General features: G+C 46.3%; 2 protein-coding genes across 2 annotated transcripts in view; both read right to left on the bottom strand.

The window, feature by feature from the left end:
- The window catches only part of LOC310761832 (retinal guanylyl cyclase 2-like), a gene marked incomplete at its 5' end in the record, with an annotated part of 299,090 nt that overhangs the window by 101,339 nt on the left and 176,496 nt on the right, over positions 1 to 21,255 (bottom strand). The gene's annotated exons all lie outside the window — the stretch shown is intronic.
- Positions 1,822 to 20,281, bottom strand: THAP12 (THAP domain containing 12). The gene is made up of 5 exons (XM_083609786.1): positions 20,017 to 20,281; positions 13,268 to 13,388; positions 8,611 to 8,718; positions 6,657 to 6,693; positions 1,822 to 4,992 (listed from the first exon to the last, which is right to left on the bottom strand). Exons 1-5 carry the CDS (start codon positions 20,103 to 20,105, stop codon positions 3,053 to 3,055), a joined length of 2,295 nt encoding a protein of 764 aa, XP_083465912.1. The 5' UTR covers positions 20,106 to 20,281; the 3' UTR covers positions 1,822 to 3,052.

The following is a 21,255-nucleotide window of genomic DNA, read 5'->3' as shown; positions in this document are numbered from 1 at the left end:
GAGAGTCCCATGGACTGCAAGAAGATCAAATCTATCCATTCTGAAGGAAATCAGCCCTGAGTGCTCACTGGAAGGACAGATCCTGAAGCTGAGGCTCCAAGACTTTGGCCACCTCATGAGAAGAGAAAACTCCCTGGAAAAGACCCTGATGTTGGGAAAGATGGAGGGCACAAGGAGAAGGGGGCAACAGAGGACGAGATGGTTGGACAGTGTTCTCGAAGCTACCAGCATGAGTTTGACCCAACTGCGGGAGGCAGTGGAAGACAGGAGTTCCTGGTGTGCTCTGGTCCATGGGGTCATGAAGAGTCGGACACGACTAAACAACAACAAGCATTTGGAACACAAAAGATGGTCTACCCTACTAAATATACTGCACTGTTCTGATATTCCAGCTGTCTGTCCGCAACTCCATTTTTGCAGTCTCTCTACTGGAGGCTGTTCCATTGTCAAACATCCACAGAGCCACTTGGCAGCCATGCAGAACTTTACCCCACAAGACCTCCATGTATGCTCCAGAAATAGCTCAATTAATAAAACGTCACTTCTCGTCCACTGTACATATTTCTGCTTGCGAAAAGAGCCATGCCACTCAGCAGAACCTTACAAGATGATCACTCTCACTACAGCATCTGGAGAATCGGTTATGGCACTCAATTCGGCTCAGGAGCAGCAGGAAATTAGCACACAGAGCACATTAGAAACTAATCCTCGGATTTTATGCTAAGCACTTTCAAAACACAACAGCACCTGCACCGCTGAGAGCAACTCTTTCCAATCCCTCCGGGAATCTAAAAACAAAACAAAACAGGACGTCGCTGCCGTTGCACTTTGGGGGTGCAAAACTTCATGTTACTATTCTTCTGCAACCGATTTAAAAATTAAATGTTTCTGGTTGTAATAATCTTGTGCAAACCGCTTTGGGAGGTCCACCTGAAAAGCAATCTATAATTACTATATTTATTTATTTTTAAGTGACACAAGCATTTAGGTTGCTTTTGGATTTTATGCAGGGTGTTTCCCATGCCAAAAAACTCTTTCAAAGTGCTTCCAAAGATCCGAGTGCCAGATTCCAGACTCTGGAGAAAGTTTTTAGATGCCTCTGACACCCTCTGGCATCTTCTGACAAGCTGTTTATGGGAATCCCCATTTTCTGGGAATGCGTCTGTCAAAATTTTATCTCCCGACCCTACCCCCCAAAGTCCAGAAGCTACTTCAGAATCACACTTTTTATTTTTAAACTGTACAGTCGTTCATCAGCTCCCAAACGCCCTGTGGGTCGAATGTTCCAGCTTCCGAACAATCGAAAACCGGAAGTGAGTGTTCCAGTTTTTGAACGTTCTTTCGGAAGCCAAACGTCCGAAGGCTTCCGCAACTTCCGATTGGCTGCAGGAGCTTCCTGCGGCCAATCAGAAGCTGCGCTTTGGTTTCCAAACGTTTCGGAAGTTGAATGGACTTCTGGTACGGATTCCGATCGACGTCCGAGGTACGACTGTACAATTCTACGATCTGGTCATAGATGCTGGATTAGACGGGCCATTGGCCTGATCCAGAAAGGCTCTTCTCAGGTTTTTAACAGGCCTTGCTAGTACCTCCCCATGAATCAAATGCACAACCTCAAGTACCAGAATCCTCTCTGCATACAAGATCTGTGGCAGATACTCAGGGTTTGCTTGGCAGGTGACCCAACACACAAAGTGTTCCTGGATGGGAACAGCAGCAGAATCTCTTTCCTGGGCCCTGTAAAAAGACCAATCATTTGTGCACGCACACACACACACACAGGCTGCTCTATGGCCACAGCACACAGATAATACCAAAATAGCAAATTCACATTTTATTCTGGATGGAAATAAAACTATACAAAAACGTTTCCTTTGTTTGCCAAAAAAATACCAGCAGGAAAAAAATCTTCATAGGACTTCTACATTTTTCTTTAAAAAAAACCAAACCAAAACAGAACATATCCTCCACTTTGCTCTTCTGCCTAACTAGGCTTGCAATTCATACTCTGGAGGCTAGTAAAAACTTATAGATACAAGTCTGGCCGACGCACAGTTTTAGATGCTCTTGGAATATAGTTTTCTGTTGTTGTTCCTTTTACAAGATAGCTTCATTTCTTGGGGGGTGGAGAGCTCTTGTCCAGTCCTAAAAGTAGAGGAGAGGTCAAAGAGGGCCATCAAACAGTCAGTGGAACAGAAGGGAAACAAGGGCAGCAAGATGAAACAAGATAAAGTTAGCGTACCCCTTTGAAAAAAAAGACACATTCCTCCGGAACGGCCGGACTAGGATCACCGAAATGAGAAGGGGCCAAAAGCCCTTGTCTAAAATCCTCTGTGCTGTGTTGTGGGAAGTCCTGCAAGTCTCAGGGGAACTGAACTCCAGACACATAAAATAATTTCGACAACAGATTAGTTTAGGACAGGGGTAACCATCATAGGGTTCTCCTTGTACCGCAGACTCCAGTGCCCATCAGCCCCAGCCAGCAAGGATGATGGAAGCTGGAGTCCAGTAACATTAGGAAGGCATGGATTAGACCCAACTCAAACTGCTCTAAATAGTTAATTTAAATGTATACCATTTTTAAAGTTTTTCCTGTCCGGGGTTCAGGGAGACCCATAAGCCAAAACAGCAGCAACCCAACACAATTTTGTTCATTTTTAAAGGGTATTTTTTAGTTATCTGGGCAGAAGTATGGCAACCCATGAACTGGGTTTCCCTAAAGCGAAGAGATCAAACTGCGTCGTATTGTAAGGGACGGCAGATGGGGAAGAGAGAGCAGGCGCACAGTCGCAGCAACTGCAGACTCTGTGCAGTTTTAAATAATAAAAGCTTTACAGAACGGTAAATCGGGGCAGGAACAGTGGGGAGGTCAAAGAAGCAACAAAACCTGAGCAATTGCTCAGGGCTTGTTGAGGAAACACGCCGCAGAAACAGAAAGATGCTTGCTATGACCCAGCTACTCCTCTTTCAGTTATGAACCCCCAACCTGCCTTTTTTTAAGGCAAAACCCAAGTATCCAAAACAGACAAGGGAGAACTGCCCCGTCCCTGTGTTAAGTCTCTTCCGTCGCTTCTGAACTGTTAGGGGGAAGGAAATCCTCCTCTACTTTCTCGGGGTACTGCTTGATGTAGGTGTCGACCATCATATCCAAGTCGTGCTTAATGTCAAAGTTGATGTTGAGCAAGGCCAGGTGGCTTGACCTCTGCTGGGTCAAGGTGTTCCTTAGGTAGGCCTTCAAGCGCCTCCGGCCCACCTCAAATTTCTCGTTCTCCACCTTCATTATGGGCAGGATGGAGAGGACCTTGAGCAAGGCATAGACGTTGGGGAAAAACTTGATGTCGGGCAAATGGAGGGCTTCGTAAATGGTGGTGGGGAGCTCAATGTCCTTCCCTCTGTGCTTCCACTTGATCCTCCAGCAATGAAGCTCCGCGGAGAGCGTGTCAGGATTGGGGAGGTCGTTTTTGTGCATGTCGGCATGGTGCTCCTCGGAGGTGTTGAATTTGAGCTGCCCCATGACCGAGGGCACCAGAGACAAACACTTCAGAGCCCTCAGGTGCTGCTCGGAGAAGATGTCTTTCAGCTGCTGAATTATGTGCTCCATGGTGGGGATGCTCAGTGCTTCTTTGTAGTAGTTTTCCGGGGTGATTTCGGAGTCCAAGCTCCCTTGCTGGGCACGGCTGAATTTCCCGGGCAGCTTGACCGGCAGGTCCAGCTTGGTGGCCAAGGTGGTGGCTTCCTCAAACCAGAACTCGTGGTAGACCTCGATGTTCTCCATCACCTCGTTCAGGGAATGCAAGACCGCCGTCAAACTGCTGGCCGCAAAGAAGACGTCCGAGGTCTGGCCTTGGAGGTTCTTGCCAAAGGCCCTGGTGAAAGAGAGAATGTTTTTGATGATCACGACGGTGACCACAAAGTCGAAATCCGACAGGGCGGTGGAAAGCGTGCAGGCCCGGCTGGCGACCGAGCTGTTCCACCGGACGGAAGTGTCGTTTATGGAGTCCAGGCACAGCACCAGGGCTTGCATGAGGTCCACCACAATCTCAAAGGTGTCGTGGCGGCCCGTCCAGTGGGAACGCACAACCTCCTTCAGCTCGTTCCCCCGTTCTTCGCTGTTCGGAAAGAGAATGGAGATGACGTTGTCCAGATCGGCTAGCAACTGGGGCGACTGATGGAAAAACGTGCAAACCTCCTCTATCTTTCCGAGGGCGATGGAAATGCCCAGGACTGGAATAGATTTGGCTAGCCAAATGTTCAAGGCACAGGAAGACGACAGCGTATAAACAGCCTGAGGGTATTTCTCTAAGATCCTTGTAGCCACAGTCTTCATTTTCGAGGCAAAGCCGCTGGAGACGATGTAGGCTTGGCCTCGACAGTACTCCATGTTCAAGCCCCACTTTTCGGTAATGGTCGTGTGGAACTTAACGGACAGGATTTCAGGGTCCGCCTCGTACGGCAAGAACCCTATGAATTCCTCCTTCAGGTTGTGAGAATCGTCCACAAACCTCACCAGCACCGGCAAGTGTTCCTCGCCGGCGAGATCCACCACCTCTTCTGTGATGATGGAGAAGAAGTGAGAGTCCCTGACCTCGCGGAGGGTCTCTTCCCGCACGCAGCTTTCGCATATCTCCAGCATTTGCTTCTGCTGGGCTTTGGAGCAGTAGGCGAGGTTCACGGCCGTGGTCTCAAACCGCTTCCGCAGAACCTCATCTCCGGAATTTATCCTGAATTCCAAGAGAGACTGAAAGTTGTCTGGAGTAAAGATCCCCTCAGGGAGTTCGTCAGCGCTGTGGCCGTCCAAAGGGATGTTCTGCTTCCCCATCAGGATTAAAATCTCAAACAGAGATTTAAGGTAATCTTTGTTTTCCCTCTCCTCTTGTGTTAAAGGGACATCGTCTTCGACCGGTTCGTCGCCGCCTTCCTCAGAGGCTGGGTTCCGCATGTCGTTGTCGACAGATTCCTGGTTCATCTTTTCCTGCTCAAAAGCTTCATCAACTAGGAGAGGAGATAAAGATATATTTAATATGGAAACGCCAGCAACACCAACTCATCATTTTCAGAGCTCCAGAACTATTTGACATGAGTAGTCAACAATGGTCCCCCCTCCAGATGACATAGACTACAATTCCCATCATTCCTGGCAACTGGCCAGGTTGACAGGGGCTGCTGGGAGTTGGAGATCAGAACACCAAAAGCGCACTATGCTGGTGACCCCCTTGGATCGGTGTTTCCTCAAACATGGGCCCCCCAGATATTGTTGGACTACAACTCCCATCATCCCTAGCTAGCAGGACCAGTGGTCAGGTATGATGGGAGCTGTAGCCCAACAATGGCTGAGAAAGATGTGCTGCCTTAGCCAATTGACAGCACTGCATGTATAACAATATTAACAGCTGCACATACTTTTCGATTAATATTGCAATGTGATTTTGGTATACACGTACATGTAACTTGTTTCTTTTTATTTGCATGTTTAATGACTATTTTAGATTGTAAACCACTCAACGGTGAGAGGACATATTAACTTTCTAGGAAGAACACAATACACATGTAATAAATTTCTCTTATCCCAATGAAGGACTCAGGCCCATTGCACACTTTAGGACAGGGCTAACCTGACATCTCCACCATCTGGAGGTGTATACCTGAGGATCATTGGATCTGGAACGTTTTCACATACTAACAACACAGCCTGTAGAATTCTACCCATTATATTTTTATCTGAACCATCAGAATGAATTTCAGGAACCCAAAAGTCATAGCTGAAAAATACGACTTTCAAGCCCCAAAATAGCAACTAGACATTTCGTTTTGGCTTCTGTAACCCTGGTTTAAGGAGCCATTTGGGGCCTAGCTTATATATCTGAGTTTCTAACATTGCTGGTAAGTGTCTCTGTAGGCCAGCATATGTCAACCTGACACCCTCCATATGCTTTGGGGCTGTAGTCCCAAATATATGGTTTGCGAAGGCTGCTGTAGGCTGCGTGTGTTTGCAACCACATGGTCGTCCAAGGACTACTTTTGGTGTATGGCTAAGAATACAGCGTATGAAAGCTTTGGACCTCTTCACCGTTCACCACACAGCAGACACGATTCAGCCAAAGTCCCATTGATTTAAAGGGAGAGAAGAGACTTAAAAATCACATGCTAAATTTTTCCACTGATAGCAATAGGGCTTGGCTGGATTGTGCACAAGTCGCAATCCCAGGAGTTAAGAGAGCGTTTAATACCATCGAGTCATTGTATTGACGTAGGACATTTGCATTCAGCCTTTTATGCTACGAGGAAGCGGCTTCATGGAGAAACAGGACCAAAATTTGATGATGAAGAAGAAGAGTTTGGATTTGATATCCCGCTTTATCACTACCCAAAGGAGTCTCAAAACGGCTAACATTCTCCTTTCCCTTCCTCCCCCACAACAACCACTCTGTGAGGTGAATGAGGCTGAGAGACTTCAGAGAAGTGTGACTGGCCCAAGGTCACCCAGAAGCTGCATGTGGAGGAGCGGAGACGCGAACCCGGTTTCCCAGATTACGAGACTACGGCTCTTAACCACCACACCACACTGGCTCTCAACCACTACACCACACTGATATTTTCTAATGATAAGCTAATTGCCTCCAGAGGCTATCCCTCCTTCAATTGTCCGATCAACTTACTCTTTTGCTGCTTTAACGTTCTTATTTCTTCTTCACTCTGAAGAGAGAGAAAAACAAGACATTCTATGAGCCACCGACAAGTCACTAGAAATCTACTAATTTTATAAGCAGGAGTCTTTTGAATCCAAACGTATATTCCGGTCCATTAGGGATAAAACTGTCTTGGCCTGCGTGGCTTCGGAAGCCTACAGAAAGAAATGGGGTTTTATTTCATAGTAGTACCTCCTGGAAGTGTTCAGAGAACTGCACGGAGGAGGAAGAATACAGTGGTACCTCGGGTTAAGTACTTAATTCGTTCCGGAGGTCCGTTCTTAACCTGAAACTGTTCTTAACCCGAAGCACCACTTTAGCTAATGGGGCCTCCTGCTGCCACTGCACCACCAGAGCATGATTTCTGTTCTCATTCTGAAGCAAAGTTCTTAACCCGAAGTACTATTTCTGGGTTAGCGGAGTCTGTAACCTGAAGCTTATGTAACCTGAAGCGTATGTAACCCAAGGTACCACTGTATTTCATACTGCAAGGCACAAAAACCAAACCCTCCTCACTTTCCAAGTCCACAGAGAGCTGGGGAATGCTGAGAAGCGGTCGTGCCTCATATTATGCTAGATTTTGGAGAAAAGGCAAGTGAGACTTCTGCCTTCCTTCCACAAACTAAGAAACTGGTCTGGACTCTGCAAGCATCCCCAAGAGTTTGGGCAACGGGGGGACGGTACGTTGACAGCGCCAACCACAATAGTGACAGGCAATTCAGCAAAGTCTTGTGCGCCCCAGTATATCTGAAGGAGCATCTCCACCCCCATCGTTCAGCCCAGACACTGAGGTCCAGCTCCGAGGGCCTTCTGGGGGTTCCCTCGCTGCGAGAAGCCAAGTTACAGGGAACCAGGCAGAGGGCCTTCTCGGTGGTGGCACCCGCCCTGTGGAACGCCCTCCCAGCAGATGTCAAAGAGAACAACAAGTACCAGACTTTTAGAAGACATCTGAAGGCAGCCCTGTTTAGGGAAGCTTTTAATGTTTGATGCATTACTGTATTTTAATATTTTGTTGGAAGCCGCCCAGAGTGGCTGGGAAACCCAGCCAGATGGGCGGGGTATGTATGTATAAATAAATAAATTATATTATTATTATTATTATTATTATTATTATTATTATTATTATTATTATTATTATTATTTGGAGCACCACCAGCCCAGGTGGCAGTGGAGGAAATAAGAGCTTTCCTCTTTATATAAAGAGGAATATATATAAAGATTTGCCTTTATATATATATTCCAAGAAAGAAATAAATATTCAACCCCTCATTTGGAAGAGACCCATCAAACCGTCAATTTCTCAGAAGACCGAGAATGCTAAAACGAACAAGAGATTCGTAATTGGAGACATGGCAAAACATACAGTGAAGCTGCACTCTGAGGAGAAAACCTGGGCTTATTCCCATTCCTCTTGTACTGAACTAGACCCTTTGGGAATAACTAGCCTCTCTGAAATTACTTAACAGCGCTAAATTCTCTCAGGGTGTTAACAGGTGCCAAAACGCTCTACGACTTTAGACTCTGTCTTTGTAGCTGTAGAGGACATACCTCATTTTTCAATCTGTTGCCTTATTTTTCTTCTGCAAATTTCCACCATTTTTTTCAGACCCAGTTGTGGAGGTAAAAGCAAATTAATCTGAATTGCAAAACAAACAAACCAACCAACCCAAAACAAATTTCTGCCACCTTTTCACAAAATAGGGTGACGCTATTAGCAGTGGTGGGACTCGACTTGGCAGTTCCTGAAGTTTGAGCCAGTTTTCTGCCTCCTCAGTAAATAAATTATATTTTTCTGCTACTGTGAGTATATTGTCTTGTTATAATTCCTTTCTTACTTCTTTATTGTTTCAACTTCAAGCCACAAGAGAGAACAAAGACTGACCGGTCGGCTTAGTTGTAGCATCTCAGTCCAAGGCAAACCTACCAGCTCTTTAATTCTCTTCCTGTGTCTGCTATGTGGGTTGTTCAAATGGCTCGTGAGGTCAAAAATTGTTGGCACGGCGTTGTCTCGTAAAACAGTCCTGTAGGGACTCTGCAAAGAGAAAAGCAAAGGTCTTCATCTCTCATTGTTTTACAGCATGTTTCTTTAAGTGGAGGGAAAATAAGTTCCCAGGGAAGGTACAGAGGGATTTCTCGCCCCAGGTTACTATCCTTCATTTAGAACCAGGAGGGAGCCCTCTGGAAAACGGCAAACCACCAAAAGAGCATGTGGCGAATCTGCTTTTATATACCTTAGCTTTTGGATTTATGTCAACTCTTATCCATCCCTGCCAAGTATAGTTAAGTATGATTCTGCTCAACTCTCAGAACACAATGGCCAGAAACAATAACAATGTGAAAAACTTTATCGAATAATTCAAAACATCAAAACTAACAAACTGAAGTCTCTCAAAGTCCTTAAATGAATCACGGTGCCAGACTTTACCCAGCGGAGAGCAAGCTGTGAAGCTTTGTATAATCAGCAAATGTCCAATTCTGATGTCCAATTCTGAACTCTGCTGAACAGTGTTTCCGGATAACCACTACTGTTTCGTTGACTTCTTCATCAGCCAATTAGTTCAACACTCATTAAGTACCATATTTTTCGCTCCATAAGACACACTTTTTTCTTCCTAAAAAGTAAGGGGAAATGTCTGTGCGTCTTACGGAGTGAATGTGTGGTCCCTGGAGCCGAATTGCCCAGGGGCAAAAAGCAGATCATGCTCTTTTTTTTTGAAAGAGGGAAGTGGGTGTTAAAACAAAGCTCGGGGAGAGAGATAAGAGACGCTAGAGATAAAGGAGGCTGCCTGGGAGGGGGGAGGTAAAGACAGCAAACTTGCAAAGGGGGAAAGCAGGAAAACTAAAGCAATAAGTAGAGAAATTAGAAGAAAAGGAGGAGCAAAAAACTGCTCAAACAAGAGGGAAGGGAGTGTTGAAAGGAAACAGATGATCGGTGCAATCGGAAGAGAGATAAAGGAGGCTAGCGGAGGCTGCCTGGGAGGGGGGAGGTAAAAGCCCATGGATCCTCAGGATTTTTACATTGGCTCACCCCAAATTCACCATCAGATCGCATAGCATGTCCATGGCTACAGCCTGCACCAAAAAAATCACGCATCCACTGTTTCCTGGGGCTACAATGATGCAAAAACGTAGTTACAAAGCACAGATCCACATGGATCCTCAGGATTTTTGCGTTGGGTCACCCCAAATTCACCATCAGATCACATGTCTGTGGCCACAGCATGAACCACAAAAATCATACATCCACTGTTTCGTTCTGAATATTTTTTCTTCTTGCTTTCCTCCTCTAAAAACTAGGTGCGTCTTATGGTCAGGTGCGTCTTATGGAGCGAAAAATATGGTGGTACAGTAACTTCCTAATCGCATGAGCACTGTTCCAGAGCATTTTTCATTTTTCATTATATCTTTTCAAAAAAAGATTGATTAATGAAGAAATTACATATCTTTCTACTTATGCCGGGTAAAGTCTGGCACCGTAAGGACTTTCAGAGACTTCAGTTTGTTAGTTTTGATATTCTGAATTATTCCATAAAGTTTTTTACATTGTTATTGTTTCTGGCCATCGTGTTGCTTTTGATATTGCGAACTTTCAGAACTGCCTGGCCACGGAGACAAATAAATTCGTTTATGGCATTTATACCCCACCCTGTAGACCAAAAACTCTCAAGAGCGGCTTACAAAAATCAGTATTAAATCGGCTCCCGCCCTCAGGCATGCAAGCAAAACGGACACGACACACAAGGAAAAAGGAGCTGGGGGGTAGAGAGGCTACAACACACGTTTTTGAAGTTAACAGTTCTTATAAATCCCACTAAAAGTAGCAACTCCTCACAGATGTCACTGACATTTCTGGGTGCATTGTACTTAACAGGGCAACTGGGTTCCTGTCCCCCATCCCACCCCAGAAGAACTCTTCCCACCTGCCCTGCCCCCAGGTCAGACCAAGGAACCAAACGGTCTGGATAATGGGAGGCTATTGAAACCAAACTGCTCTTAGAAGAAAGTTTGGCAAGCTTGCCTCCCTGCCAAGACACCAGCAGGGAGAAAGAGTATTTTTATGTTGGGACCAACCAAGTTGAAGTTGCATAAGAGGCATACTTTTAATGCACCAGCTGCACTCCTACAAAGGGCAACCAAAGAATGAGACAAACACATTTGTAAAATGCATATACATTTGTAAAATGCATACCTCGGGTTAGATGTGCTTCAGGTTGAGCGTTTTCAAGTTACGCTCCGCGGTGACCCGGAAGTAACGGAGCGTGTTACTTCCGGGTTTCGCTGCTCGCACAGACGTTCAAAATGACATCACGCGCATGCGTGGAAGTGGCAAAACGTGACCCGTGCACGCGCAGTCGCGTCTTACTCAGGATACGAATGGGGCTCTGGAATGGATGCCGTTCGCATCCGGAGGTACCACTGTATTCTGTGGGTATACTCATCCATGCAGTCCGCTACAGCTCTCTGTGGAGTGTCCTTTTAACGGCAGACATGAGTTTGCAACCATGTTTGGAGGAGAGGATGAACACTGCTGGGTTATAGTCTAGGGTTCTCAGATGAGCAAGTGATGAACAGTTTCTGGTCCCAGTTTCATTTATGTGATTGTTATGCTGGAGTTCTGAGACAACAAGGAAGGTAGCCAGCAAAATGTTGCCATACTTATACAGTGGGTGCTTGGGTTGCGAACGTGATCTGTGCGGGAGGCACGTTCGCAACCCGCAGCGTTTGCAACCCACAGTGCCGTGTCTGCGCACATGCGGGCTGTGATTCAGCGCTTCTAGGCAAAGCGCGATTTAGTGCTTCTGCACATCATAATAATAATAATAATAATAATAATAATAATAATAATAATAATTTATTTGGACCCCGCCCATCTGGCTGGGTTTCCCCAGCCACTCTGGGCGGCTTCCATAGAAACCAAAAATACACTAAAATATCACAGATTAAAAACTTCCCTGAACAGGGCTGCCTTAAGATGTCTTCTGAATGTCAGGTAGTTGTTTATCGCTTTGACATCTGCTGGAAGTGCGTTCCACAGGGCGGGCGCCACTACCGAGAAGGCGCTCTGCCTGGTTCCCTGTAGCTTTGCTTCTCGCAATGAGGGAACCGCCAGAAGGCCCTCGGCGCTGGACCTCAGCATCCGGGCAGAACGATGGTGGTGGAGACGCTCCTTCCGGTCTACTGGGCCAAGGCCGTTTAGGGCTTTAAAGGTCAACACCAGCACTTTGAATTGTGCTCGGAAACGTACTGGGAGCCAATGTAGGTCTTTCAAGATCGGTGTTATGTGGTCTCGGCGGCCGCTCCCAGTCACCAGTCTAGCTGCCGCATTCTGGATTAGTTGTAGTTTCCGAGTCACCTTCAAAGGTAGCCCCACGTAGAGCGCATTGCAGTAGTCCAAGCGGGAGATAACCAGAGCATGCACCACTCTGGTGAGACAGTCCGCGGGCAGGTAGGGTCTCAGCCTGCGTACCAGGTGGAGTTGGTAGACAGCTGCCCTGGACACAGAATTGACCTGCGCCTCCATGGACAGCTGTGAGTCCAAAATGACTCCCAGGCTGCGCACCTGGTCCTTCAGGGGCACAGTTACCCTATTCAGGACCAGGGAGTCCTCCACACCAGCCCGCCCCCTGTCCCCCAAAAACAGTACTTCTATCTTGTCAGGATTCAACCTCAATCCATTAGCCGCCATCCATCCTCCAACTACCTCCAGGCACTCACACAGGACCTTCACCGCCTTCACTGGTACCCAATTCCGGTACTTCTGTGTTCAGCGCAGTGTGCAACCCGAAAACGTACAACCTGAAGCGTCTGTAACCCGAGGTATGACTGTACTTTGAATCCCCTCCCAACATCCAGCACTCTTGGAGAGAGGATTTTAAAAGGCAACTAGTGGGTTTTTTTTTACATGGGGGGGAAACAGCTGCTTTCAGGGAATTTTATTAATGCATATGTGATTCTCATGCAAGCCCTTCCTCAAAAGGCTACCGGCCAACCCGGGTGCGGGGGTGCGGGGGGGAGGCACCTGATGTTTTAAAGTAAAATTCTACACCAACATAGCAAAAGTGAAGCCAGCTGCTTCTGCATCCCATGTGCAAGTTAATCCACTTGGCTATTTAAAATATTATTTTAAAAACGTTTTTGAGGCCATAAAACGCAATTTGATTTTAGAGATGGAATTCTCCCCAGCAGAGTTTCAGGCAAGGCTCTTCAAGGAAACCCAGTATTTTCAATGGGAGAGCCCAATCGCTGCTTTTCTCCGGCACGTACAGTGCCGATTCCCAGAACACCAATACACCCCCCTGCATTTTTTCATATTTAAGTAATCCTGCAAGGCTTAAAAGCACTGAAAGCACACGGGTTAGGCACGCACGGGAGAGGGCAGAAGGCAACCCACACATTCCAGCTGGCGGGAAGAGCCAGTCGATTAGCAACAGGCAGTAAATCAAGTTGCGAAAAGCATTTTGTTTGATAAGACGTTCCTGGGACTCCTGCTTCCGACACGAGTTAACGCAGGAGGAAGGCGGAATCCAGTTGCATGTCGCATAGGAAGCAGGAGACAATTACTGCCGATTCCTTTTACTTACACTCCTACATATCATTGAGGTTTCAAAGTGCTTCGCGCACAGCCTGTAGTGCTTGTTCAATTGGTCGGGCGTCTTATCTTCCAAATCGGCCCTTCGGCAGTTCTCAACCCAACGCTGACATCTGCAAGAGATAACAGGTCATTAGCTCCCAAAACAATAGTTGCCAGAGAAGGCGCGGCTCCTCCATCAAACAGATAAAGTCATTTAGAGGTGCCTGTGAGCCACGAAAGAGAGAACCCGCTGCATTTATGCATGTCTGCTCTGGGAAGAGAAAAAGTCCAACCAAGTCTCTGCAGGAACTAGGACTCTGCCACTCCTTTATATTGCTTTCTACACGTCTTAGTGAGTGCTGATCCCATGCTACTTGATGTACCCATTAGGACCATTTAACTGCTGGTGAAGAGTTAGTAGCGAAACAGTTCATCATCTGGAAGAACTGTTCCGTTCTCCACGTTTTGGAGCATCTATTGTCGCACGGTCACAGGACTTTGACTGTTGAAAGGCTTGTTTGCCTCTTTGACGCTTATGGACTATACAGTGGTACCTCGGGTTAAGTACTTAATTCGTTCTGGAGGTCCGTTTTTAACCTGAAACTGTTCTTCACCTGAGGTACCACTTTAGCTAATGGGGCCTCCCGCTGCTGCTGCACAATTTCTGTTCTCATCCTGAAGCAAAGTTCTTAACCTGAGGTACTATTTCTGGGTTAGCGGAGTATGTAACCTGAAGCGTCTGCAACCTAAAGCATCTTTAACCTGAGGTACCACTGTATTGCCTTATGTTGGGCATGCAACAGTGATAGACTTTCATTATCTGTGATTCTATTACATACTTTCTGTTTAAGAATTACTACGCTTGGAGCTTCCATTATTGCACGACTACAGGATTGTGACTGCTGAATGGCTTGTTTGCCTCTGTGACTCCATTATATATTTTCTGTTTAACAATTGTGAAATACAGTGGACACTCAGGCTGCGAACGTGATCCGTGCGGCATGCACGTTCGCAACCCGCAGCATTCGCAACCCGTGTCTGTGCACATGCGGGTTGCGATTCGGCGCTTCTGCGCATGCGCGACCACCAAAACCCAGAAGAAACCTGTTCCGGTACTTCTGGGTTTTGGGAGTCCATAACCCGAAAAAATGCAACCTGAAGTGGCTGTAACCCAAGGTATGACTTGGAGCTTCCGTTATTGCACAGTTACAGGACTGTGACTGTTGAAAGGCTTGTTTGCCTCTGTGACTCCATTATATATTTTCTGTTTAAGAAATGTGAAATAATACATGTTACAAAGATTTGGTTAAAACATTATTAGCCGCGTGTTGCTTGTGATTTTTTAGAGTTACTCCTTTATATTGGGCATGACTGGACCATTCGGTGCAGGCAAGCAGTGGGATTACCTGGGCTCAGGTGAGGCTACCTGTTGCTTCTCCGCATAAATCAGGAGGCCAGGCCACTGAATGGTGCAGAAACACAAGGTGCGGACTTCTCACAGGTCAGGTAGGTAATTCCTCCTCTAATACACTCAAGGGAATACCTATGCCAGGCATAGGCAAACTCTGGCCCTCCAGATGTTTGGGACTACAATTCCCACCATCCCTGACCACTGGTCCTGTTAGCTAGGGATGATGGGAATTGTAGTCCCAAATATCTGGAGGGCCGGAGTTTGCCTATGCCTGACCCCTGCATTCACCTGGTAGTCAGAGGCAACAAGGAATTGCATGAAGGTAACACAGAAGCAGTGAGAGATTTTACTTTCTTGGGTTCCATGATCACTGCAAATGATGACAGCAGTCACAAAATTAAGAGACGCCTGCTTCTTGGGAGAAAAGCGATGGCAAACCTAGATAGCATTTTAAAAAGCAGAGACTTCACCTTGCCAACAAAGGTCCGTATAGTTAAAGCTATGGTTTTCCCAGTAGTGATGTATGGAAGTGAGAGCTGGACCATAAAGAAGGCTGATCGCCAAAAGAATTGATGCTTTTGAATTGTGGTGCTGGAGGAGACTCTTGAGAGTCCCATGGACTGAAAGAAGATCAAACCTATCCATTCTGAAGGAAATCAGCCCTGAGTGCTCACTGGAAGGACAGATCCTGAAGCTGAGGCTCCAAGACTTTGGCCACCTCATGGGAAGAGAAGACTCCCTGGAAAAGACCCTGATGTTGGGAAAGATGGAGGGCACAAGGAGAAGGGGACGACAGAGGACGAGATGGTTCGACAGTGTTCTCAAAGCAACAAGCATGAGTTTGACCAAACTGCGGGAGGCAGTGGAAGACGGGAGTGCCTGGTGTGCTCTGGTCCAGGGGGTCGGACACGACTAAACGACTAAACAACAAGACAGAGGAACCCCAGGCCCAAGGCAGAAATGCAGCAGGCTCCTGATGGAGCCTGCTAGTCCATTTTCTGGGACAGTAACTTTTGGTAGCTTGTTTACAAGGCTGATATAAATGTAAACCTTTTGGGAAGCATTAAAATTGTAGATTCACTTCACTGTTAATTCAGAAAGTAGTGCCACTGGTATCAGAAATTTAGGAAACACCAACTTTTTAATAAAAATCTCAGTTAAGACGGTCAGGGTAAAAATGCACTTTCATAGTCAAGGTCTGGAATTAGCTCGGTTGTTCAGTCAGCTTTAACCATCTGACTTTCGTGAAACAGGAATGAAGCACAAACCAGCCCTTGCTTAAAGGCTCACGCCACTGGGGCAAAAAGCTCTCACTAGAAGGAATGGTGGGATATATGTATGAATGAATAAACAAACAGGCTTCGGTCTGATTATTCATTGCCTCAAATCATGTTCCTTCCTCCTGTGAGAAAAGTATAGAAAAAGGAAAGCATCTCAAGAGAGAATTTATTTCCATCTTGCACCTGCTGATGAATGAGCAACGGCTTAATGGCAGGAAGGTATCCCAGAGAACTATGATGCTGACATGACATTTTCAATTATTTTCTTGTTGCCAGATGGCCCTCTAAGGAACAATTTTATAAATTCTGAACAGTAGATCCAATAACAAGAATGGTCAATATGTTTTTGGGGTGAGTGGGGGGTAAATCGGAAGAAGATCCAGGTGTATCCGTGCAGTTTTTCAAATCCTAATGAAGTCACACTTATCATGCTATTTCTGGATTGACAGATGTTGAAATTTTCAAGCAAAAGCCGTGATGAAACATGCAAAATATATTCTAAGGAGCCACATCAGCACGTATGTTTTGGGTGATTGCCCACATCTCGGAAAGCTTCAACTGTGAAACTAAATCTGTGAAAAACGAACTACATATATGATTTTTGTACTAAACCACATCTGCTATTTTGTACAGCTGTGGAAATTCTTTTTGATGCTATAAGGTGGTTTGAGAAACCAAAGTGAACCAATTATTCAACCTCTAATTCATGAAGTATCTCCTGATAAATGTGTTTAAATGGTTTCAAAATATTCTTGACTGGAAAGAGAACCAATCTCCACAAAACCAGAAGTAGTGTCCTGTCCCAGTTTGCGAACTTTACCTCGGTCTAAGAACGGAATCTGAACGATGGAAGGGCACCGGCAACGGGAGGCCTCATTAGGGAAAGCGCGCCTCGGTTTAAGAACCATTTCCATTTAAGTACGGACTTCTGGAACCAATTAAGTTCATAAACCGAGGTAACATTACAGGAAAACCGAGCTGCAAGAGCACAGTAATCAAACTGTGTACACCCATATATGTGAATGTGTCCCTGAAGCTATCCTCAACTGAACAGCAATATATCCATGTGTATTTTGGGATAGCTCAGTTGGTTAGAGCACAGGACTCTTAATACCAGGGTTGTGGGTTTGAGTCAAAGGATGTTGGGCAAAGCGGTACAAAAAGATAAATGCTTTTATTTTAACTGTAAGCCAAGTTGACTTTCTGTCAAGGAAAATGGTAGGGTATAAATAAATATAAAATTTAATACACACACACACATATACACACAATTAATGTTATTACTCAAGTAATTGTCGTGAGCAAAACAGGTCCCCAAGGCAGTGTTAGAAACTGAGAAATGAAAGCTAGGAGCTAAATAGCACCTTAAACCAAGGTTACAGGCGCAACAACAGAATGTCTAGGCATGCTTTTTTATAATATACAAAGCTGAAAACGAATGAACTGCAGATAAAACATTATGTTCATTTTCCTCATGGTCTAGTCCTCTGCCCACCCTCCTAAATACATTAAATGACCTTTTAAATGTGTTTTTCGGGGGCAAGGTTATTGGTCTGTTTTCGATCTTCTGTCTTGTTTTTAATGATGCACATCAAACCTCGTGTTACAGACGCTTCAGGTTGCGCGATTTCGGGTTGCGCACTGTGCTGAACCTGGAAGTACTGGAACGGGTTACTTCTGAGTTTCGGCGCTTGTGCAGAAGCGCTAAATCGCGCTTTGCGCATGCACAGAAGAACCAGATCACAACCTGCGCATGCGCAGACGTGGCACTGCGGGTTGCGAACGTGCTTCCCGCACGGATCACATTCGCAACCCGAGCGTCCACTTTATTCTTGTGTTCTCGTTTTGTGTGTGTGTGTGGCGAACTGCCCAGTGATACTGCCAAAGGGCAGTATACAAGTGTGCAGCAGCAAATACCTCCGGTTGTGAACGGGATCTGTTCCGGAGGCCCGTTCGCAACATGAAAAGAACACACCCCGCAGCAGCGCATCTGTGCATGCGTGGGTTGCGATTCGCCGCTTCTGTGCCGCGTGACGTCATTTTGCACTTCTGCGCATGCACGAGTGGCGAAACCCAGAAGTAACCCTTTCCGGTACAGTGGTACTTCGGGTTAAGTACTTAATTTGTTCCGGAGGTCCGTTCTTAACCTGAAACTGTTCTTAACCTGAAGCACCACTTTAGCTAATGGGGCATTCTGCTGCCGCCACGCCGCTGGAGGATGATTTCTGTTCTCATCCTGAAGCAAAGTTCTTAACCTGAGGTACTATTCCTGGGTTAGCGGAGTCTGTAACCGGAAGCGTATGTAACCTGAAGCGTATGTAATCTGAGGTACCACTGTACTTCCGGGTCACTGCGGGACGTAACCTGAAAGAACGTAACATGAAGCGGACGTAACATGAAGTATGACTGTATACAGGTGAGCCTGTACTTAAAGAAAGGGTTCCAGTTACAGATAGGTAGCCGTGTTGGTCTGCCATAGTCAAAACAAAACAAAAAAAAATTTCCTTCCAGTAGCACCTTAAAGACCAACTAAGTTAGTTCTTGGTATGAGCTTTCGTGTGCATGCACACTTCTTCAGATACTTATCTTCAGATACGTATCTGAAGAAGTGTGCATGCACACGAAAGCTCATACCAAGAACTAACTTAGTTGGTCTTTAAGGTGCTACTGGAAGGAAAAAAAAAATTTTTTTGTTTTAAAGAAAGGGATGGGAGTGGGGGGCTGGTTTAGTCGCTGGAGATGTTGCTGGACTCCCAGTTCCCCCCAGTCCCAGCCAGCATGGCCAGTGGTCACAGAAGTGGGGGGGGGGGGGTTTGCAGTCCATCAACTTAACAAAGGGGGCTGAAGGTTTCTTCCATCCTTAAATAATTAAGAACCATGCGCCCCATCCATGTGTGAACCTACTCTTGGACGCAAAGTGCTGCACACACGTCTGGGAACCTGCCTATGAGGGCACGGCTATCGCATGTGTGAAGCAGCAGCACTGGGTCTAGAGCGTTTTGGATGCTGAGCTGAGGGGGCATAAAGTAATAATGACAATAAAATCTACACGTATATTTTCATCTTCTGAAAAGATCCAAAACAAAACAACTGCACCTAGAGGAATTATGGGGAAATAAGAAGTATGGGGGAAGAGGAGCTAAATTTTGCCCAACACAAACCCGTGTCCGCCGCTGAGTAACGCCCAAATGCATCCCCACCTTCAGGTTCGTGGCAAACACATACATACGGCTAGAAATTCAAAAACATTTTAGAACCTTTTTTATGCATGCATAAAAAATGGCAGCTAGAATTTTAATAGCAAAAAAATTGGAAATTGACTGGCAGGTGAAGATGATAAGACTATTTGGGACTTGCGAAAATGACTGGGAGAATAAAAGGAAACTCAAAACAGAAAGTGAGCAAAGATTGGACCATATTTAAAGAATATCTAAAGAAGTACTGTGATGATTGCAAATATCCTGACAGGTCTAGACTGAATCTTGAATATTAAGGAAACTACAAAAGTAAAAATCTCTTGATACATAACAGATAAAAAAAGGAAGTGCATATATAAAACCAATAACGTGTAAAAACCACAACGAGATGAATCGGAAGTCAAAAGTGTGTCTGATGTTAAGTGATGTGTAGTTAGTGTCCAGTTGGTATGTTGCTTCTGTACTGGTTCGTTTGTGTTGTTTTTCATGTTCTATATGTAAATTCTTTTGCAATAAAGGAAATTAATAAAAAGAATGGTATTCCCCCTTCTCGCACAAACGTGTTTCACGACGAACACGTGTTCGCCGCTGCGTAACGTGTGAACCCGCCTCTGATGCCTAAACGCACCCCCACCTTCACGTTTGCGGCACACACACACGCATACGGCCAGAATGCGCGGGGACTGGGATTCCCCTTTCTCGCACGCACGTGTTCCACGACGAACACGTGTCCGCCGCTGCGTAACGTGTGAACGCGCTTCCCCGCCAACCCAGGCTCGGGCCCGCGGTTTCTTTCCTCTACTTTGACGTGGGACACCCCCCCATATAATCTCCATCCTCTTGCCCCCGCCCCCCCAAAAAGGAAACTGACCGGGCGGGGTCCCGCGGGAAGCGAAAGAAGGCCAGGTCGCTCTGGGTGCTCTTGCGGGTGCAGTTCGGGGCGGCGCAGAAATTCGGCATCCTCGGCGGCGGCTCCTCCGGACGCCCCGCGAGCGCGGCCCTCGGCGCGGACTGAGGAGAGCGAGGGAACCCTGCTGCTGCCGCCGCCCGCCTCCCGCCTCCTTCCCACCATGCACCGCGCCGCCCCCTCTGGAGAACCAACCACCATCGAGGCGCCCGCGCAGGCGCGGAGAATCGCGCGCGCCTGCGCACAGCGAAGACCATACTCTGAAAGAACTCAACTTTTTCCCCACGCAAGCCACGCCTCCTCTGCCCCGCACGACGTCGCCCTTTAGAGAGGTTAAGGCGAACCACACTTCCGGATTCCTTTCGGAGCGCCGCCATGTGCGGGGCGCTGGATGATAATTACGAATAAATATATACAGTAACGCGTCTGGTTTTAATTCTGCCGCTGTTTGATTGGTTGGTTTTTGTTATGTACTGAGTTGAATAGGATCCAGAATGCAGCAGTCTGATTGGTCCCAGAGCAATAGGATCCAGAATGCAGCAGTCTGATTGGGCCCAGAACAATAGGATCCAGAATGCAGTGGTCTGATTGGTCCCAGAACAATAGGATCCAGAATGCAACAATCTGATTGGTCCACAGGAGCCACCCAATCCAGCTCCAGGTGGAAGTGAATCCGCAACCTGATTGGCCAACAGGAGAATCCTGGAATTAGCCAATCATGTGGGGCCCATTGTGTAAATAATGTATATAAAGCAGACATTCTGGGGGAACTTCCATTCCTCCTCACCACTATGAGCTGAATAAAGAGCATGAAATCCACACTTGACTTCGAGTAGATTTCAGTTTTCTTTTTTGAAAAATGGATTTTCTGTGCTCACTGAATGAGCTTGGTCCAGCCTAGCCTACCTCATAGGGTTGTTGTGTGGATGAAATGGTTAGGGGGAGAATCATGTACACCAACCTTGAGACCCTTGGACGAGAAACGTTTTATGTAAATAAGTGAAAGTAAATAAAAATGTTTATTTAAAATGGATTTTGTTGCCTTCTACCCGCCCAACTCTGTGCCTTATCTTTTATCAGCAAGCCGCCTGGAGTCCCTGTCAAGGCACATGGTGGAAGGAGACAGGAGGGGTTGGTGGAATTGGCACTGCCATTATTTATTATCATATTTATTAGATATAATGATGATGATGATGATGCCTG

This window comes from Podarcis filfolensis (genome assembly GCF_964270895.1).
Source record: "Podarcis filfolensis genome assembly, chromosome: 4".
Taxonomy (NCBI): Eukaryota; Metazoa; Chordata; class Lepidosauria; order Squamata; family Lacertidae; genus Podarcis; species Podarcis filfolensis.
The sequence above is the reverse complement of the archived record's forward strand: the minus strand, read 5'-3'. Positions and strand labels throughout refer to the sequence as shown.